General features: G+C 49.7%; 1 protein-coding gene across 1 annotated transcript in view; it reads left to right on the plus strand.

Annotated features, from left to right (window-relative positions):
• The window catches only part of LOC135824966 (uncharacterized), a 76,110-nt gene that overhangs the window by 25,982 nt on the left and 34,800 nt on the right, over positions 1-15,328 (plus strand). The window contains exons 7-8 of the mRNA XM_065337704.1: positions 10,173-10,202; positions 11,398-11,553. Coding sequence (XP_065193776.1) covers positions 10,173-10,202; positions 11,398-11,553 — 186 coding nt within the window. The remainder of the gene's footprint in view (positions 1-10,172; positions 10,203-11,397; positions 11,554-15,328) is intronic.

A 15,328-nucleotide genomic window follows, 5' to 3' on the forward strand; every position in this document is an offset into this window, starting at 1 on the left:
TCCTGGTGTGCTCCGGATGGCAGTCGTGAGTCAGCGGCAAGTGTCAAGTTCGGCAAGAAGCCTATGCTCCTCGTTGGAGCAACCCGCAACTTAATCACATGAAAGCTATGCCAATTGCAACATATACGAGTTAACACAAGCATCTGCATGCCGCACTCACACAACGAGCAACCAGTTTGGGGAATAGGAGGGTTTGTCAATTGCTTTGCCAGGCTCCGAGTGAGTGACAGCTTAGAGCTGTGTGAATGTGTGTGTATGGCAGCTGGGCAGGGCCCTGCTGCGGAGGCTGAGTGAGCCGTATGGAGGCAGCCGGGCAGAGCCCGGCTGCGGAGGCTGAGTGAGCCGTATTGAGAGGCTGAGTGAGCTGAGGCCGCAGTGAGTGAGCCGTCTGAGTGTGAGAGGCTGAATGAGCCATATGAGGAGCCTGGTAAGCAAGGTTGACTCCCCTCCATGTATTTACAGAGTTTCGCCGGTAGACGGCATCGGTGTAGTTATTGTAGGCCGGTATGATAATGGATACCGACAGGAGAGAACTAGAATAGGAAACATGATGATGACAATAGTGGAGTGGGTGGGTGGGTTGAGAAAGAAATCCACTGCCAATGCGGACAAAGCAAGAGCTGAAGTCAGGAACAGTGGACTTCGGAGAACAATGAGCGCGTGAGAGTTTTTTGGGAACAGAGTATGCGCCTTCTGTGTTAACATATTTTTGCGCGTGCGCAAAAAATCATTTAACACAAGCATCTGCATGCCGCACTCACACAACGAGCAACCAGTTTGGGGAATAGGAGGGTTTGTCAATTGCTTTGCCAGGCTCCGAGTAAGTGACAGCTTAGAGCTGTGTGAATGTGTGTGCATGGCAGCTGGGCAGGGCCCTGCTGCGGAGGCTGAGTGAGCCGTATGGAGGCAGCCGGGCAGGGCCCGGCTGCGGAGGCTGAGTGAGCCGTATTGAGAGGCTGAGTGAGCCGAGGCTGAGTGAGCCGAGGCTGAGTGAGCCGAGGCTGAGTGAGCCGAGGCTGAGTGAGCCGAGGCTGAGTGAGCCGTCTGAGTGTGAGAGGCTGAATGAGCCGTATGAGGAGCCTGGTAAGCAAGGTTGACTCCCCAAATAGAGAACCTCCTATTCACTGTTACTAACTGGTGACCTGTAGAGGGGGTGCCACAGATTGTGGACAATAGTAGAGTGATATTGAGTTACTGAGTGTACAGTCGGTACATAGGTGACATTCGGTTATGCTCTGGCACCCACAATAAGTGGGCTCAGTCTGTCTGATCAGCGCTTACCCAGGACCGGTGCTGCAAGCTTTCATGGCAGTTTGCATGTGGACTTCCGTCACTCGGCAGTGCAAGGCACGGCCGAAGTCTCCCCAGGAATGGACGGAAGAGCACGCATGGGAGTGGGCATGTGAGCGGCGGTAGGGTGGCACGAATGGAATCGCTTGAAATCTTGCCTGGAGAGAGCGTCGGCAAGGATGTTGGTAGTTCCAGGTATGTGACGGGCAGTGACCATAAAGTTACCCTTGGCGCAGATGAAGAAGAGCTGCCGTAGGAGTGACATCACATTAGGGCAGCGACTGGTGCCAGACTTGAGAACAGTGGCGACAGCTTCGTTGTCGGTATGGAAGCGGATACGCTTGCGACACCACTGGTGGCCCCACGTAGCACATGCAATGCAGATGGGATACAGCTCCTTGAACGTAATGCAGAGCGGAGTGTGTTGTGGTGACCAGGTGTCGGCAAACCAATGCGTGCCGTAAACTGCGCCATGCCCAATGGCGCCAGATGCGTCAGTTTCTATCAGGATGTCGCTGGCCAGCGTCTCCTGGAGATCGAGGAAGAATGACTTGCCATTCCAGCCATCGAGTAGGTGAGACCACCAAAGAAGGTCCAGATGACATTCTGGAGAGAGACGGATGCGGTGGTAGGGCTTGGAAACGTTGCGCGTGGCATCATACAGTCGGCGCATGAATGTACGGCCCGGCGTGATGACGCGGCTGGCAAAGTTCAGCTTGCCCAACAGCTGTTCAAGCTCCCGTAGACGGCAGGATTGGCGTTGGCGAAAGGCCAATAGTCTGGAGTGGATGTCGTCAACCTTGTCCTGTGGGAGATGAGCCACTTTCTGGACGGAGTCCAGTTCGATGCCCAGGAAGGTGAGACAGGAGGTTGGGCCGGCTGTCTTTTCGTCGGCAATGGGAACTCTCAGGTAGCGGAATACGGAGAGGACTACGTTCAGACGCTGCGCACATAGCGTTGAGTTTGCAGGGCCACAGAGCCAGAAGTCGTCCAGAAGGTGCAGGAGGTGGGGAACCTGGAACAGTTCACAGCTTATCTGGCAAAGTGCGTCCGCAATGCAGTTAAACAAGTAGGGTGCGGACCTCAGCCCGAATGACAGTACTTTGTCATAGTAGAATTGGCCCTGCCACTGGAAACCCAACAAATGGTATGCAGTGGGTGCGACCGGGACCAGTCGAAATGCATTGCGTATGTCGAGCTTCGCCATCAAGGCACCGGTACCTTGACGTTGCAGAAGCTCAATGGCATCGTCCACTGTGACATAATGTAGGGAGAACGAATCCTTGTTTATTCCATCATTCACAGACATACGGTCAGGGTAAGACGTGGTGAATGAGGCGGAGTTTCCCGTTGTTCTTGGGCACTACGCCGAGCGGAGAGCATACAAATGGGTGGAAAGGCTGGACAGAGAAAGGACCGGCCGATTCGTCACGTCGGACCCGGTCAGCAATTTGTTGTTGTACAAACTGAGCATGTTCAATGGCAGTTGGGAGGTTGCCAGAGATGATAGATACAGAAGCACCAGAGTGGCCAATGGGGAACCCGTGTTGCAAGCCATTAAGGATAAAGTCAGAGAGGCCACGATTAGAAATACGAGGAAAAAGAGTCATTAGGCGGGCTATGTACAGAGGCGTGGGGAGACTACTTCGCTGCGACGGGCTTGTCCGTCTGGCGGGGTCCTCGGCGACCGTCGTTGGTGCAGCGAGCGGCGGGATGACCTCGGTCGCCGCAGGTTGAGCAGACGTGCAAGCGTTCACAGGGCTGGTGTTGGCATGGGCGGCCACGGTTGAAGTTGAGGCAGATCTGGCGGGTGCCGCCCGCCCCGGCCAGAAATGGCTGCGTAGGACGGCTGGTGTTGGTGCCAGCTGGAGCATGTGGCCCTGCCAAATACTGTGGGCAACGGTCACGGCTGTGGTGCGTTGTGCAGCGCGGACATGATGGTCGGGGTGCCCGGGTCAGGTGCAGGCTCCAGAGGCTTTGGTCGATTGCGTCCCAACGAGCCGAGGTTGTTGCCACCGCTGCACGGAAGGCACGGTCATACCCCAGTACAGCTGGGGTCGCAAACTGCTGGTTGGCAGTACAGATAATGTGCTGGTACGTCACCAGCTCCAGTGCTCGGAATGGCACATGTTTCAGTGCGCAGGCCATGTAGATTGTGTAGGATTCCAGCTAGGCAGTGAAGTCGACAATGGAGCGCTTCTTAGTCACACATAAATTGAGGGACACACGCCGGCCCTCTCCGTTGGCGGTACTGAGCTCCAAGGGCTCGGACCCTGCAACCACATTCTCTGGGAGGAGATCCTCCAGCTCAATATATTCGCCGCGTGTGATTTTGTCAAGCAACTTACGCGGGACCGTGGGAACAATAGAGCTGGACTCACGAGTGTTCGCCATGGGCGCTGCGATCGGAGGCAGCGCGGGTTGCATGAGGGAAATGTCCATGGGGCCGGAGTCGACCTGCGGCGGGTGATGGGTGACGGTGTTGGACGCGGTTTGGACCACATCTGCCACTGAGGGAACCGCCGCCTGAGCATGGCCGTCCGGATCCTGGCGAGCTGAAATTCGCTCCTCAAGGCGCTCGACTCGAGCCAGCAGGGGGTGCAGCGCCGTCGACACGGCCGCCGTAACGGAACGTGGATTTAGGCCAGTTGTGAGTAAGCTGGCCGGCTGGAGAACGGCGGACGGGATATCGTCCTGCTCCGCACGGGCATTGCCGGAACGATCCGCATGGGCATTGCCGGAATGATCGGCCGCATGGTCCGCAGGGGCTCGATTTGGAGTGTAGGCATACGGGGACGACGAGGCGCGCCTGCGACTGGAACGCCTGGGCCCGGGAGCCGACTGCTTACGTGCACGGGGCATCTCCGTGAGCTGTGGTAAACCTTGAGATTGAGGTTGAGAAAGAAATCCACTGCCAATGCGGACAAAGCAAGAACTGAAGTCAGGAACAGTGGACTTCGGAGAACAATGAGCGCGTGAGAGTTTGTTGGGAACAGAGCATGCGCCTTCTGTGTTAAATTTGCGCGTGCGCAAAAATCATTATATGCGAGCAATCACACTCTGGACTAGATGCAAGCACACACACACACACACACACATATATATATATACACATACACACACACATACACATACACACACATACACATACACACACATACACACATACGCACACACATACACACACACGTGTCCGTGCATTCACACACACACACACCAGAATTTTTTGCGACTGCAGGGGCGGTTTGCCATTTTTGGGCTCCGCTTGTTTTCAGTAAATCTGGCAGTTTTTGCCCCTCGGGGGCTGGCTTAGGGTGCGTTCTTAAATCCTCTCGGAAAAGTTGGAGACTCTCCGAAAAGTTCGAGAGCTGTTCTTATATCCTCTCCGACTTTTAGGAGGCTCTCCAAAGCTCTCCAAGCTCTCCAAGCTTCAGAGGTGGTTGAAACTTGGAGATTCCCGCGGTTTGGGATCAGCGCATGCGAACTACGACTAAAAGGCACGTGTTCATCATTAGTGTACGCATTTCCCTTTTCGCATACGCACACGTGCATTACTACATTCATCACTCAAGATCGCGGCCCCTTTGGCGCTTCATTTTGCTTGACATGTGCAAAATATCTCCGAATTCTTCGAGACCCGTTCTTGAGTAATCCCAGTTTCTTCGACTTCTCTTTTCTTCTTCTTCTCGAAGCTAGAGAATATAAGAACGCACCCTTAGCACGATGGACACAAGTGTATGTGGTGATATCACAGTGGAAGATCAGTTTGGTGTTCCAGACCCCGTGAGGAAAGATTCTGTCCGTCAGTCTTGCTCAACATGTGAAAGCCATTTTTTAAAAATCCTCGAAGTAATGGAAATGGAACGTAGTCTTGCTGCCGATCGAGAGAAAAGATTAAATAGTAAAATCGACGACCTCACCCGTTTAGTTTCCTCCCTGAAGGAGGTAGTTATGGAATCTGGATCACCAGCGTATTCAATGGCGGCAGCGAAGGCAGTCGGCCATGACGAGACAAAGAGCAAGGGAAAGCCACGCCGTGCACGGAGCAGTTTCAAAGCTGGTGAACAAGTTCAAGCTGAGTCTGCAAAGTCCGTACGATCTACGAATGCGCCAACATCTCAAGACAGCCGTGCTCAACCGGATCTGGAAGCTTCAGCAGCCACCTCCACGTGCGAGGACGTTGACTCGGTTCATGAACCCCGTACGCAGAGATCGGACCTTGGCCTTGATGACCCAGGAGCACGTGCAGAGGGACATTTGAAACCAAGTGCTGCACAGAAGATCGTCGATCGCCTCAAAATATTTGAGGATATGCAGGACGATGTCGAAGCTTCCTGGAGGCTGGTCACGAATACTAAGCCCACGCAGAAAAAGTCAGTTTTCTTCGTTGGGAACCTGCTCCCCGAGATGCAGAGCGAGCAGTTGAAACTGTTTATTGAACGCAGAGCTGCAGACATCGATCACCCTGTCTGTGTTTTTGAGGTGAAGATCTTCCCCAAAGAATCCTCATCATCGGCCAGGATCACCATCAACGCTTCCAGTGCGAAGCTAGTCAACAGCCGCCGTTTCTGGCCTGCTCCACTGTACAGTAGGTGTTGGAATTTCGACAAGTACAGATCTGAAACAGAGGACAGCCACAGCAGTATGAATTCAGCCCAAGATGACCAGCATAGCCTTCCTTAACATCTGCAGCCTCCGCAGAAAAGTCGACGAACTCAAAGATTTCGTTTCCAAGCATGGTGTGCATGTCATGGGCGTTGCTGAAACATGGCTAGCTGCTGATGTAACTGATGGAGAGGTATCCATTCCTCACTACAAGCTATTCAGGAAAGATCGTGCCCTACAGCACGGCGGTGGCGTTTGCATATACTGTCATGAAACGACTCGTGTCAAACGACGTGCTGATCTGGAAACAGATTTGGAAATTTTGTGGATTGAGGTCATGGAGCAAAAGCACAGTACCCTGGTGGGATGTGCATACCGTCCACCAGATAAGTCAGTGGCTTACTGGGATGTATTCCAAGCCAACATCGAAAAGGCAATGCAGGGAAGACAGTCGCGCACAGTTCTCATTGGAGACTTTAATGTGGACTATGCCGATGCTCTTGCCAGCCGTGCAAATCACTTGCACTCCACACTCACACACTGCAACTTGTTTAACCATGTGTCTCAGCCGACAAGAGTCACGTCCTCTTCGGCATCTGTTATCGACCTGTTCTTGTCTAACGTTCCCATAGAGGGTGTATGTCGTACTGTCTATGTTGATATGAGCGATCATTTTGCCATCCTGGCCCATATGCCTGGCTTTGGCATGGGAAAGGCATATTCTGGACACCCAGCCGCCAAACGCCAAGGTAGGCGACTCCATGGGATAAATTGGAACACATTCAATGAGGACTTGAACCATCATCTAGCGACTTGTACCTTCACCGGAAATCTTGAAAATGCTGTGCAGAGTCTTACCACCTTTATCATATCTACCCTGGATGTGCATGCACCATTGATTCATCGGCGCCGACAGGAGAAACGTCCTTGCCCCTGGCTAACATCGGAGCTAGTTGCCGCGGTACGTGAGCGAAACCAGTTCCATCGCCGGTTGATGAGCGACAAAGGCAATGCGGATCTGCGTGAGCTCCACCGTCAGGCCCGCTCTACTGCAAGGAAACTGGATCGCCGTCTACGTAATGCCTACTTCATGAATCAGTGTGCAACTCGTGATCAGAGAAAGTTGTGGTCAGTTATGAACATCGTCACAGGCCGTGCTAAGCAGCGTCAAGAACCTCAAGCCGACATTGAGGACCTGAGCAAAACCTTTGGGGATGTTGTGCATGACCCAGACCGACCATCCACGCTAACACCACCAAGTGGACCGATGCCAGCGTCTAGCTTTCTGCAATTTGAACTGGTGCCGGTGAGTGATGTGAAAGCTTGTCTGAAGTGCATAAATCCCGCGAAGGCCACGGGCAGTGATTGCGTTCCTGGTTTAGTGTTGAGGGAATGTGCCGATGGCCTTGCTGGGCCACTCACGGATATCATTAACGGATCACTGTCCACTGGAACAGTACCAATGATGTTCAAGCGATCGTTTATTAGTCCTTTGTATAAGTCAGGAGACCCCACAGTGCCAGTTAACTACCGCCCAGTATCCTTATTGCCGATTATATCTCGTATTCTCGAACACTTTGTGAAAAAGCAGCTCGTGGAATATCTCACAGCGCATGAACTTTATCCAAAGACTCAGTTTGCGTATCGGAAGTGTCACTCGACGGAGGATGCACTTGTGCTTGCCGTCAACAGGTGGGTGCTTGCACGCTCACATCGCCGCTTCACGGGCATCGTCATGGTAGATATGAGTAAAGCCTTTGATCGGGTGCAGCATGAACGACTCGTCTCTGAGTTGCACTCCCTTGGTATCTCATCTAGTGCTCTACAATGGTTTTGTAGCTATCTGACTGAAAGAAGTCAACAAGTCCGAATTGCAAACTCAGTCTCCTCGTCAGTGCATTGTTCCCGTGGTGTGCCACAGGGCAGTGTACTTGGTCCCTTGCTGTTTGTTCTATACACGCGCCACTTAGATGCCATCCTGCCTGAACAAGTCATCCACCAAGAGTTTGCAGATGACATCATACTAGAGTTCTCCGACAGCGATCTGAACACTGTGTGCCGACAGCTTAGTGCAGCTGCCACTTCTGTATCACGTTGGCTTGCTGAAATTGGGCTGTTGCTCAATGCGAAGAAGACGCAAGTCATGGTCATCCAGCCCCGTGGACAGAGAGCTGCCATTCCTGATGTATTCTGTGGTCAGGACGCACTCAAGGTTACCCCTACTTCCAAGTACCTTGGGGTGGTCATTGATTGCGAACTGTCATGGAAGCAGCATGTGGACAACGTGACTAAGCGAACTGCCCAGACCATTGGTCAGCTCTGGCGCCATGGTCGTGCTCTGAGTTTATCAGCCAGACGGTCGTGGTTCATTAGCATGATCAGCAGCCATCTCTGCTATGCGTCTACGGCTTTCTATCCTTGCCTCACAGTGCAGTTGTTGGATCGCTTGGTCAAGATTTTCAAATCCGGAATTCGCGCCGTTTTCCAGGTGCCTTCTACTACCCCATCATCCCCTCTTCTCTGTCGACTTGATCTTCTTACTCTTACTCAGATATATAAGCAAAAATTATTATTTTTTGTTCACAGATGTCTTGGTACTGAAATGATCAGTAGTCTTTTCAGCACTTTCTTTGATTTAGTCAATGGTCGTGCCACGCGGGGTCAGGCTTCACGTCTGCTTCGTGTCCCGTTTTTGCCGGGTCCTTCCGGTCGATCCACTGTTCAGTTCATTGGTAGTGTGTACTGGAACTGCCTGCCGCCTGATGTCCGCTCCATCACAATTCCTTCTGCATTTAAGAAAGCAATTACAAACGATATCTTAAACTCTCTTACCCTCTCCTAAGATCTCAAAGACGCATAACTGTCAACATTCCCTCAACCCTGGAACCTTTCCATCCGTTGCATTATTTTCATGAAAAATTCATCAAATTCAAATTCGTTACTTGTAGTACTCCCTCATTGATTTGTTTCCGTCTTCTCTTTGTGCCTTGTTCATGATTGTATTTTCCTCTTCCTCCTTTTCTTATATCACCACCTTCATCATTTTGCGAGAACTGTGGCAATACGCCCAGTGAGAAGGCAGATTTTGCCTGTGCTTCTGGTGAAGTAAAATAAAGCTAAACAAACAAACAAAACACACACACACACACACACACGCGCGTGTGCGCACATTCACACACACACACACACACACACACATACACACACATGGGCACGCATATTCACACACATATACAAGAACACACATACTCCACCCCCACCCACCCCTCTCCCAACACACACACACAGCCACTCGTACATACTCACACACAATCAAACACACTCAAAACACATTCACACCCACTCGAACACACTCACGCACAAAGTGAATGACATACACATACACACACACACACACACTCACGCCCACACTCTCTCACACACCCACGCACATGCAAATCCAAACTCAGTGTCAGCTTACTTTTCCAACTAAGAAAATCAACAATTTTTCATATTCATGGTTAATTGGCTCACCATCCGAGTTGAATTTTTCATTAATGAGGCATTGCTCAGCAAAACCCAGGGTTAGTGTGATATTAGATATCTCAGTGACGAAAGTGTCTGCTCCGAACTTCCGAGCTTGCGCTTCCTGCCGACTGACTTGACACTTGACTGACTTACGACTGTGTCTGGAGCACACGAGAAGCCAGTCGAACTGTCCACTTCCCAAACCTGAAAGAAAGTGGAGAAAGTGGAGCATCACTGCACGTTGGTATCCCTGGTGATGTTTTGTCACTGTAAGTTGGTATCCCTGGTGATGTTTTGGCTCGGAGAGCACTACATAATGCAGTGTCCTTGGAGCAGAAATTATATTACTTAATTTAGTCTACTCAAGCTCAACTGATGAGGGGTGAATTCCTCCAAACACTGTGTATTGAGCAGTGAGTGGCACTTTCTTGTAGGTTTGCCGAGTGGAAGGTTCGACTGGCTTCTGGCGTACTCCAGACGCAGCCGTGAGTCAGTCAAGTTTCAAGTCAGTCAGCAGGAAGCGCGAGCTCCGACGCTCAGAGCAGACACTGTCTTCACTAATCACCGCCGATGTTGCAACATCTTTCGTGCTATTATGATATCTTGATGGGTTTAATAAACTGTACACTAATTGGGTGATCTATGGGCCACATCTTAGAGCTCTGAGCACCTTCCAAGATGGTAAAAGAACACACAAATCTAGGAAGTTCTATCGCGGGAATTCCCGTACCTGAGTTTCTCCCTTTGGGTTATGTTTTTTTTCTCTTCAGCGAATCCATCGGCAAAATACTTCAAGCCAAGTGAGAAGCATCAATTCTTGTGCTGTTTGTGTATGATTCTGATACGTTCATGCTGTAGATGAATCCACACAGTATACGAGATGTCCATTGCGTGCTTGCGTGTCAAATCTATGTCCAAATAAGGCAAATACTGATCTATGCCCAAACAAGGGATGCAAATACTGATCTATGTCCAATCAAGGCAAATACTGATCTATGTCCAAACAAGGCAAATACTGATCCATGTCCAAACAAGGCAAATACTGATCTATGTCCAATCAAGGCAAATACTGATCTATGTCCCAATAAGGCAAATACTGATCTATGTCCAAACAAGGCTTGAGCATAACATACAAATGAAAAAGACTTTCATAATGCCCGTTCAACCACTGTATTTCTCACATTGCATACAGCAACAGCATATTCTGTAGTTGCTCACGCATAAGCACCTCATTCCCGCTTGTTCCTCATTCTTCCTTCCATTTGGCAAATGCTGGTTTATATACATTGTGTAATTACTTGGCGTTACTTGCAATAATAATAATAAAAAATAATGATAGTACTAGTTGACTAGTTAAACTAGTTGACTACAAAACAAGTTGTTTCACACGACGTATGTTTCGCCGTCCATCACAATGTCATGCATGAGGAGTACTGTAGGAGTTTAGATTTCGGCTTGTACAATTCGTTCTCGCAAAGCTTCCCCCTTCTTAACTTATCTTTGATATTTTTGACCCACCCAAGTTGGGTGGTGTGCTGCTTTGCTGCTTCGAATTGTAGTTAGACCGCTTTGTCAAATCGCCTACTGGTCTCGTCATCGTCCAGTGACAATCGACATTCTTTGTTCCGTTGGGACTGTAGCTTGTGCTCGTTTTCGTTGCGCTTGCCTTCCCCTCTTTGGTCTTTCCATAGCCTTGAACCTTCCAAGTTGGAAGGCTGTCGGTTAGCGCTACGGAGATGTGTTGAAGCTAGGTGTCAGGACGTCGAATGTCTCAGTACTCTGTCAGTTTTGTGCCTAGTTGTTGCACTTTCTGACTGTATATAGTATCTAGTTACAGTGGTGGAGAGTTACTCTTAACTCGTTTCCATATGTCCTTTTCCTTTCTACTTTTATTATTGGCTCAATACCCGAGTTTCAAATAATAATAATAAATGATAATACCACCACAGTGATCTAATCATGTTGAGTTGATTTCATGCTCTTTGCTGTCAACAGGCTGTAGGCCTGCGGGAAACATTGCCGACCGCTACGTCAAGGTTTATAAGGATGGCTCAGTTGTTTGCAAACCAGGCCACAGGGCAATTAGGCATTGGGGCCCATATTGCAATGCAGCTGCTGGGAATCTGTGGTGGAATATCGACAAATGTGTTCGTAAGTTATCTGCGGGTGATCAATTATCATGTACTCAATATTACACAGTCATTTTCACTCGGATACTGAGCCAGGAATAAATGTAAAAAAGAGAAACACATGAGAACGAGTTATGCAGCAACTTTCCACGACTGTAACAAGATGATAAACGGTCAGAAAGTTGCTGCATAACTCGTTCTCATGTGTTTCTTCTCTTTTTCTACAGTCATTTTCATGTGCTCTTAAGTTACCTTCAAGTCAAAAATCCGCTTGTACTGTTGGAATAATTCCTTATCTAGTACCACTGTCTTATTGACATTCGTTTCTTATTATTTCTTGTTCATTATTTTATTTTATTTTGTTTCACCGTTCAATGGCAGATTATCAGTATAGCTATGAATAGAATGAAGGCCGCAGACATCACGCAACTACGTTACTTGTTCCACATGTATGTGTACTTTTAAAATAACAATAATAATTATTGGCATCCAGAATCGATTTTCTCGTTCCAATCATCAGTGGGGAAAAATACGGAACTAAAGGATACTGCTGTGAAACCACAAGTTCTCGAGAGTGAAAGGCCTTCTCGCTTGTGACATTGTGTTCGTTTCAATGCAGTTGTATCCCGACTCCGCCGTACCACTGATGTTTTCGACGTAGTATACGCTACATGCGCTATGTGCGGTTTTGCTGTGTGCGCTGTTGTTGTATGTGGTATGTGTATGCTTTTCTCATATACGCTGTCATTTTCACGCTATAACTACCTGGTGGTTTTAGTGTTATTCATTCAGTTGTTCATTCATTCATTCATTTCATTATTGTTAGTCGATGGAAGTGAAATATACTGTTGAGAATAAATAGTTGTCCTCGTGCCGTGTGGGGTCGTTCGTTCCTGACACTTTAGAGAACCAGAGGGTTCACAACATTTGGCGACCACGCCAGGATACGAAGCGAGAATGGCACAGGAACTATGGATCATTGAAGCCAGCTTTATCGCTAGCGGAATTCGGTATGGATTTAAAGGCGATAGGTTGAGAGAATACGTGGAGAAGAGGCTCCGACAGAGCGAGGAGTTTGAAGAGCGCAGTGCTAGACGGCAAGAGGGTGCGCTCCGCACAGAGTTTGACGAAAAGCTCAAGAAGATGAACGAGCGCATCGCCAGCAGTAAATATGAGGGAGATTTGCTTGCCTCACGCGAAAGGACGCCGGACAAGGCGTGGAAGACTTTGCTTACAGAATAGCACGGGTAGGAGGAGTATTCGAAGCCAGTGGGAGGATCAGATCCAAGGCCCACTGCGTCGGTGCAGTGCATGGCGTCATCGGTCGGAGACGCTCAGAAGCAGCTGGAGTCTCGGCCGAAGGACGTAGAGACGCAAGACGTAGCAGCGCAAGACGTAGAGGCGCAAGACGTAGAGGCACAAGACGTAGAGGCGCAAGACGTAGAAGCGCAAGACGTAGAAGCGCAAGACGTAGAGGCGCAAGGCGTAGAAGCTAAGGACATGAGAAGGGCGATACTGGTTAGCACGGAAGAAGTGAGCAGCGAGACTGTGTGGAACACAGAGATCAGATATATGTTATCTGGTCCAGCTTCCGCCCAACGAGGCAGTGGCCCAGTGACCGAGTCGTGTGTGACAGCCCAGATCTGCAAGGTTCGTGAAATTATCGGTTGTGTGTTGTCTGGTGCAGCATCCGCCCCACGTCGAAGTGGACCGGTAACCATGTCGTGTGTGACAGCCCACAGCGGCAAGCTTCGCGAAATTGAGTTGGCCGAAGTGGTGGGCATTAGTGATATTCTACCATGGCCACCACCGCAGCAGCAGATAACGCGTAGTAAGCCCCAAATCGTTTGACTTGTGAGTTGTTGTACGGCGGTGAGAAGCCCTTTGGTGGGGAGAATGTTGTGAAACCACAAGTTCTCGAGAGTGAAAGGCCTTCTCGCTTGTGACATTGTGTTCGTTCCAATGCAGCTGTATCCCGACTCCGCCGTACCACTGATGTTTTCGACGTAGTATACGCTACATGCGCTATGTGCGGTTTTGCTGTGTGCGCTGTTGTTGTATGTGGTATGTGTATGCTTTTCTCATATATGCTGTCATTTTCACGCTATAACTACCTGGTGGTTTTAGTGTTATTCATTCAGTTGTTCATTCATTCATTCATTTCATTATTGTTAGTCGATGGAAGTGAAATATACTGTTGAGAATAAATAGTTGTCCTCGTGCCTTGTGGGGTCGTTCGTTCCTGACACTTTAGAGAACCAGAGGGTTCACAACATTTGGCGACCACGCCAGGATACGAAGCGAGCATGGCACAGGAACTATGGATCATTGAAGCCAGCTTTATCGCTAGCGGAATTCGGTATGGATTTAAAGGCGATAGGTTGAGAGAATACGTGGAGAAGAGGCTCCGACAGAGCGAGGAGTTTGAAGAGCGCAGTGCTAGACGGCAAGAGGGTGCGCTCCGCACAGAGTTTGACGAAAAGCTCAAGAAGATGAACGAGCGCATCGCCAGCAGTAAATATGAGGGAGATTTGCTTGCCTCACGCGAAAGGACGCCGGACAAGGCGTGGAAGACTTTGCTTACAGAATAGCACGGGTAGGAGGAGTATTCGAAGCCAGTGGGAGGATCAGATCCAAGGCCCACTGCGTCGGTGCAGTGCATGGCGACATCGGTCGGAGACGCTCAGAAGCAGCTGGAGTCTCGGCCGAAGGACGTAGAGACGCAAGACGTAGAAGCGCAAGACGTAGAGGCGCAAGACGTAGAGGCACAAGACGTAGAGGCGCAAGACGTAGAAGCGCAAGACGTAGAAGCGCAAGACGTAGAGGCGCAAGACGTAGAAGCGCAAGGCGTAGAAGCTAAGGACATGAGAAGGGCGATACTGGTTAGCACGGAAGAAGTGAGCAGCGAGACTGTGTGGAACACAGAGATCAGATATATGTTATCTGGTCCAGCTTCCGCCCAACGAGGCAGTGGCCCAGTGACCGAGTCGTGTGTGACAGCCCAGATCTGCAAGGTTGGTCAAATTATCGGTTGTGTGTTGTCTGGTGCAGCATCCGCCCCACGTCGAAGTGGACCGGTAGCCATGTCGTGTGTGACAGCCCACGGGCGGCAAGCTTCGCGAAATTGAGTTGGCCGAAGTGGTGGGCATTAGTGATATTCTACCATGGCCACCACCGCAGCAGCAGATAACGCGTAGTAAGCCCCAAATCGTTTGACTTGTGAGTTGTTGTACGGCGGTGAGAAGCCCTTTGGTGGGGAGAATGTTGTGAAACCACAAGTTCTCGAGAGTGAAAGGCCTTCTCGCTTGTGACATTGTGTTCGTTCCAATGCAGCTGTATCCCGACTCCGCCGTACCACTGATGTTTTCGACGTAGTATACGCTACATGCGCTATGTGCGGTTTTGCTGTGTGCGCTGTTGTTGTATGTGGTATGTGTATGCTTTTCTCATATACGCTGTCATTTTCACGCTATAACTACCTGGTGGTTTTAGTGTTAGTTATTCATTCATTGTTCATTATTGTTAGTCGATGGAAGTGAAATATACTGTTGAGAATAAATAGTTGTCCTCATGCCATGTGGGGTCGTTCGTTCCTGACATTTTAGAGAACCAGAGGGTTCGCAACAGATACCAAAGGTGGAATCGAGGTAGTTTTCTCTGCAATAGAGAGGTTAAGTTACACGTTTTTTGCCCTTTTTCAAAACGCGGTGCAAATCTCACGTTTCGTGTAATTTTTAGAGGTTAAGTTACACGTGCGACGTGACGTGAAATTTTGCCTGGCAGGATTCGGGTTTAGT

This window comes from Sycon ciliatum, chromosome 9 (genome assembly GCF_964019385.1).
Source record: "Sycon ciliatum chromosome 9, ocSycCili1.1, whole genome shotgun sequence".
In the NCBI taxonomy this organism is placed as follows: domain Eukaryota; kingdom Metazoa; phylum Porifera; class Calcarea; order Leucosolenida; family Sycettidae; genus Sycon; species Sycon ciliatum.